The sequence below is a fragment of the Sinocyclocheilus anshuiensis genome, unplaced genomic scaffold (assembly GCF_001515605.1).
Source record: "Sinocyclocheilus anshuiensis isolate Anshui unplaced genomic scaffold, SAMN03320099.WGS_v1.1 scaffold3874, whole genome shotgun sequence".
NCBI classification, from domain to species: domain Eukaryota; kingdom Metazoa; phylum Chordata; class Actinopteri; order Cypriniformes; family Cyprinidae; genus Sinocyclocheilus; species Sinocyclocheilus anshuiensis.
In genome coordinates, this window is record NW_015554070.1 from 274,725 (window position 1) to 280,534 (window position 5,810).

At 41.8% G+C, this 5,810-nt stretch overlaps 1 protein-coding gene across 1 annotated transcript in view; it reads left to right on the top strand.

Moving 5' to 3' along the window:
- Window positions 1-590: 590 nt before the first annotated feature.
- Window positions 591-5,810, top strand: part of LOC107668696 (SH2 domain-containing adapter protein D-like) — a 39,788-nt gene continuing 34,568 nt past the window's right edge. Inside the window, exon 1 of the mRNA XM_016460667.1 lies at window positions 591-1,234. Coding sequence (XP_016316153.1) covers window positions 815-1,234 — 420 coding nt within the window. The 5' untranslated portion in view covers window positions 591-814. The remainder of the gene's footprint in view (window positions 1,235-5,810) is intronic.

Sequence of the window (5,810 nt, forward strand, 5' to 3'; positions counted from 1 at the left end):
ATATACCGGGCCCTTCCCAGCCGGTCCAACAGTTCATCCACTCAAGGCATGGGGTATCCGTCGAACTCGGATTCCTCGTTGAGGCGACGGAAGTCGTTGCAGAAACGGAGGGTGCCGTCCTGCTTCGGAACCATCACGATTGGGCTTGACCACGGGCTGCGTGATGGTTCTATCACCCCCAACTTCAGCATTTGTTGGATCTCTTCCTCTATAGCTCGCCGACGACTACTAAAACTGTACTCTTTACAGGCAAATTATTGTACACAAATCAAATTAATCTAAAACACAAATTTCACGAATGCACACAATAATAGCGTGCATACGCCGTCAGAAATCAGTGCATGTTTCAATTTTTAAGAAAAGCATTTTTATTACTTTTTTTTTCTGCCAAAACACCAGCTCCAGCACTATCCTCAGCATCCTGAGCTGCAAAGCTTCCCGATGCGCGAGTTCAGCGCGCGCAATGACAACATGTTTGTGATTGAATCCTTTCTTTCTTATGTGTTTCCAGTGTCAGAGTGCACCGATAGGTGGCAGTGGATATCTCAGGTAGAAATTCCCAATATATCCCAGCAGCCGACCAGCGACTAACCACAGCTGACAACCAGAGACGCACACTGTCACACACACACACACACACACACACACACACACACGGAGAGAGCGCAGGAGTCTCGCGCAGAGTTTCACCAAACAGAAAGTGCTAGAGTCGGGGAACGGGCACTTCACGCCGCCGGAGCCGGAGACACAGCAGTCGGACGGGGACTCGTACGGATACATCTCGTATCGGAGTTGTGAGCAATGCGCTGGCAGCATGGCCAGATGGTTTAAGGAGCACCTGGGTTTCAAAACCACCAAAGCCCCGCCACCGGCGCCTCCTAAACCGGACTACCGACACTTCCACACCGCCGTCTCCAGCACTCCGGCGTTCCACCTCCAGCAGCAGACGGGCACCGGGTTAATGTCCGCGCAGCCCGACATCCTCACCGCCTACAAACTCCAGAAGGAGCTGGACTTCGAGGATCCGTACACGCCGGGCGGAACCGTGCCCTTCTCCACCGGACTGAGTTCCGCGGGCTCGCCGGACGTCAAGTACGTGTCTCCGAAGCACCGGCTCATAAAGGTGGAGACGGTCGAGCGCAGCGGCTCGAGCTCGGGCAGCAGTAGCGGGGCGACCGCGGTCAAATCCCCCAGCTCTCCACCCGTCGAGCCCGAGAACGGCAAGCAGGAGAAGGTAAGAGCGAAGCCTGCACACTCACCTCCACAGGTAGGCTCCATACGGCGCAGAACGGGACACGGAGCATCACTCAGTCTACTCAGTGTTATATAAAATCTGAAAATATATTTCGATTTTTACTAACTTTTTTTCAATGATTTTGAATATTTTTTAAAATGTAGTAAATCAGTTCTATATTTATTTTGAAAATATTTTTTTTGTTCATATTAAATAGTGCATTTAGTAAAAAAATTTTTTTGTTAAATTTAGTATAGACAAGTAAAAATAAATATACAAATATAAATATAAAAATGTGTGTTTTTGTATATATATATATAAACATTCACGGGTAGTGTCATCACAGTGTGAAAATATTTGACAATAACAGGGTTTACACATTCTGGCATACTTTGTGAGGGTAAAGGCCATGCTTTAGCACAGAAGGTCTGCGTCAGAACCGGTAAGACGAGTTGTTTTATGTGCTCCACAACGGTTACGAGCAGGGAGGACGCTGTTACCGACATCCAGAAACACAATCCGTGGGTCTGAGTTTGGGTTTGACTGCTGTTAACATCCATAAACGTCTCTGAGCTGCTTGAGAATCCACATCCGCAGAGGTCTTACATGGCTTTGGGTTATTCTTGATATTTTAGGAATTGTAGAGTGCCCATATGTTATATTGGTTTCCATATATTTTTTGGGGTGGAAATGAAAATGGATCGTTAGACCTTTATTATCCAGAAGATTGTTGCTCCAGAAGGTGGCTGTGTTTTAGATTCATCCAACACATGAGAGTCAAACCATGCAGGATGAAAATATGCAGAGGTCAACAGTAATGGTGACCTTTGACATCCAGTGAAAGTCAGTCATTTGCCCTAAAATCTTATTGACCATTTTTTAACGTTTTGCACTGCTTAGTATTGATACATTTTATGGTGTGATCAGTGAAAATGTTGGTAGGTGGAGTGAAAATCTGAATGCATGCACACGTGCTTGGATGCCGTGTTGAGTTCATTTGTGTAGTGTTTATTTTAGTATTTACGTGAGTGATCACAAATGTATAGCTCGTTCAGAATACTTCCTCCGCGCTTCATACCTGCCACACCTTGTCCTGCGAGGTGCGGCCTGTGCGCTCTCCGTACGCTCTCAGGTTAGTGATATGATGCAAGTGGAGACGGCATGCTTCAAACAGTGCTGTCATATAGTGCACACGCACCCGCAGGTGTCCCAACTATCTGGTTATCTTCAGTTAGGGTGCATACTAACTACAGGCTGGTGACTGACACGCTGTTGTCGCTGTCATTCTCGTTCTAGCCGAGCTGATCAACACTTCAGGCCTTCACAGGCATCATGCTCGTGGACTGCCTGTCAAAGCCAGACAACATGCAACTGACTCATCAATCCTGGTAAATACCGCAGCTTCTGCGCTGTCTAATTAAAAGAGTTCAGCTGCAGTCGCTCAGAGAGTGTTGTTTGTGCTGGTCTGCGCTCTTATCAAATGCTGTTTGTCCCGATTGCTGAATTGCAAGGTTGTTGAAGGAAAAGTTACTGCATAAGATCATATGGGAAAGCACAGGTGTGTGTGTGTGTGTGTGTGTGTGTGTGTGTGTGTGTCTATGGGTTAGGACACTAACCATCTGCTTCCATTGATGGCCATTCAAAAGTAGCTGTGTGTTCAACGTACAGTGTTTGCTACATATTGTTTCTGAAAGAAGTCTCTTCTGATCACCAGGGCTGCATTTATTTGATCAGAAATACATAAAAATTGTGAAATATTATTACAATTTCAAACAGCTGTTTTCTATGTGAATATATAGTAAAATGTAATTTATTTCTGTGATCAAAGCTGTATTTTCAGCATCATTACTCCAGTCTTCAGTGTCACATGATCTTCAGAAATCATTCTAATATGCTGATTTGCTGCTCAAGAAACTGCAGTGACCCTAAAAATTAAAAAGCAATAGTTCACCCCAAAATTAATTTACTCACCATCAGGCCATCCAAAATGTAGGTGACTTTTTTCTTCAGTAACAGTGAAGAAGGTTTTTAGCTGAAACTGTGGTCCATGGTGATTCATAAAATGCAAGTCAATGGCTACCGTCACTTTGACAGTCAAAAAAAGCATAACGCAGGACACCAAATGAATCCCTGTGGCTCCTGATGATATTTTGAGGTCTTATGAAGCGAAACGATCAGTCTGTGCAAGAAACAACATTATTTACAGCATTATTACTGTAATCCAGAGCTTCAGATAAAAGGGGAGATCTGATTATTTTCCTCGAACTGGTTCTTTCAGACAGTTCGTTTCAATGAACTGATTCAAATAACCGACTCACTAGTTAATTTGCATGATCACACAATGACATAACGTATGCACAATTATATTATTAAAGCAGCCAATAATGATGTAAATCATGGATGTTTTACGTGTATAAAGAATATAAAGTGAATAAACTAGTCTTCATCAGCTCACCTTTTTACATAAACAATGAGAAACCATAAAAACGTTCATTTGGCCCTTCATTCATGCTCTCGGTTCATGCATGCGCAGATCAGCGGCTCATCTGTGTTCAGTCCGAGTCGAACTGTTTCCTCAGTTCAGATGATTGTTGGAGGAACTAGAGCACTGAATCAGTTCATTCATCATAGAATCAGATACGCCGGTGTTTCGGCTCATTTCCAGTCGGAGTGACTGTCAGGCGTCTGAAAGTGAGCTTTGATTGAGGAACTTGTAGATCTGTGCTGCTTGAGCCACGAATTGATTCAGACGATTCAACTAGTTCAACAGTTCAAAAAGAAACGGTTCAAAAGAATGATTCGTTCATGAACCGGGCTTTCACAACGGACCGTTTGCCTGAGGCTCTGGATTACAGTAATAATGCTCTAAACAATGTTCAGTTTCTTGCACAGACTGAGCGTTTCGCTTCATAAGACCTCAATATATCATCAGAAGCCACGTGGATTCATTTGGTGTCCTGCGTTATGCTTTTTTTGACTGTCAAAGTGACGGTAGCCATTGACTTGCATTTTGTGAATCACCAAGGACCACATTTTCAGCTAAAAACCTTCTTCACTGTTCTACTGTAGAAAAAAGTCACCTACATCTTGGATGAGTAAATTAACGGCAAATCTTCATTTTTGGGTGAACTGTCCCTTTAACTAGCTATTAACAGAGTTTATAGAGCCGTGCTGTGTTAGAAACACTAAACTGTGAGCAGAAGCATTGTCATATTTTGTGAACGCAGGCATCAAAGATTCGTTATCCGTGTGTGAAGCGCTTAGACGCGTTATCGTTATGCTCTGTCCATCGCAGTGCTTCTGCTCGCTCATACTGAATGGTGTTTATCGACTGCTGAGGCTGAAACACAAGTATCCTGCTAGTGCTTTGAAAAGGCCAGCTAATGTCTTAATTACTTGACAAGTGGATGATAATTATGGAAATGCTTTCCTAATGCTCGGAATGCCAATATCTGTGTCAAGCGTTTTGCTCTATCTTGATTTTGAAACAACAGCAGTGTTCAGTCAATTGCTTCAGTTTGTTGAGCATCGAGTGAAATATTTAGTCAGATTTAATCTATATAATTGACGTTTCAGATGCATTCAGTTCCTTTTTAAGGGTAGTTTTTGCCATTGCAATGCTCAAACCCTTCACATTCATGTTTGTAGAAATGACTGTGTTTGTGCTGTTGGTACTAACCTAGAATTCAGTACTTTACCAGCTTTAGAGTTTTAAACTAATAATTAACATTATAGCATTCTATTTACATTGTACAGACTTTGTTGTGTTTAATTTAGTGTTGTCAGAAGTATCAGCACTTTGGTACCACGTCTGCAATGTAAAGATGTAACGGTGTCTGCTCAGCGTTTGAACATAATGGCCAATCCGAGGCATTTAAAGCAATAGTTCACCCAAAAATTATCATTCTGTCATTATTTACCTTCCCTCACGTTGTTCCAAACTTGTATGAGTTTCTTTTTTCTGCTGAACACAAAAGAAGATATTTTGAAGAATGTTGGTGACCAAACAGCTGCTGGTAGCCACTGACTTCCATAGTATTTTTTTCCCATATTATAGAAGTCAATGAGTTTCATCAACTACTTGGTTACCGATATTCTTCAAAATATCTTCTTTTCACTTGATATTTTAAAACAGTGTTTACGTCTACATACAGTTTTAAAGTATTATTTACTTAAAATTTACTTACCATGATTATTAATAAACTCATGGTTAAATAAAATCCTTTAAATTGCTCAAACATTTTTTTTTCTGTTTTCTTTTTTCTACTGAAATTGTTGCAGAGAGCCGTGAAATGTTACTGTAGTGACACCGACTACTGAGATTTTGGTATTGCGACAACACGGATTTATTTATTATAATTAAAACATAAATAATTAAATCTTTTTTTTGCCAGTATGGTAAGCAGACCGGCTGATAGCATTAGCTTATGATTTCTTTGCTGCTCTTGTGTTTTTGTTGTTGTGATTAGACCTTCTCAGCTGAGAGCGTTTGTAAGATGATCAATTATCATTTTAAAGTAGTGTTAATGAACAACACCCTCAAAGCACACACACACGCACACACACACACACACAC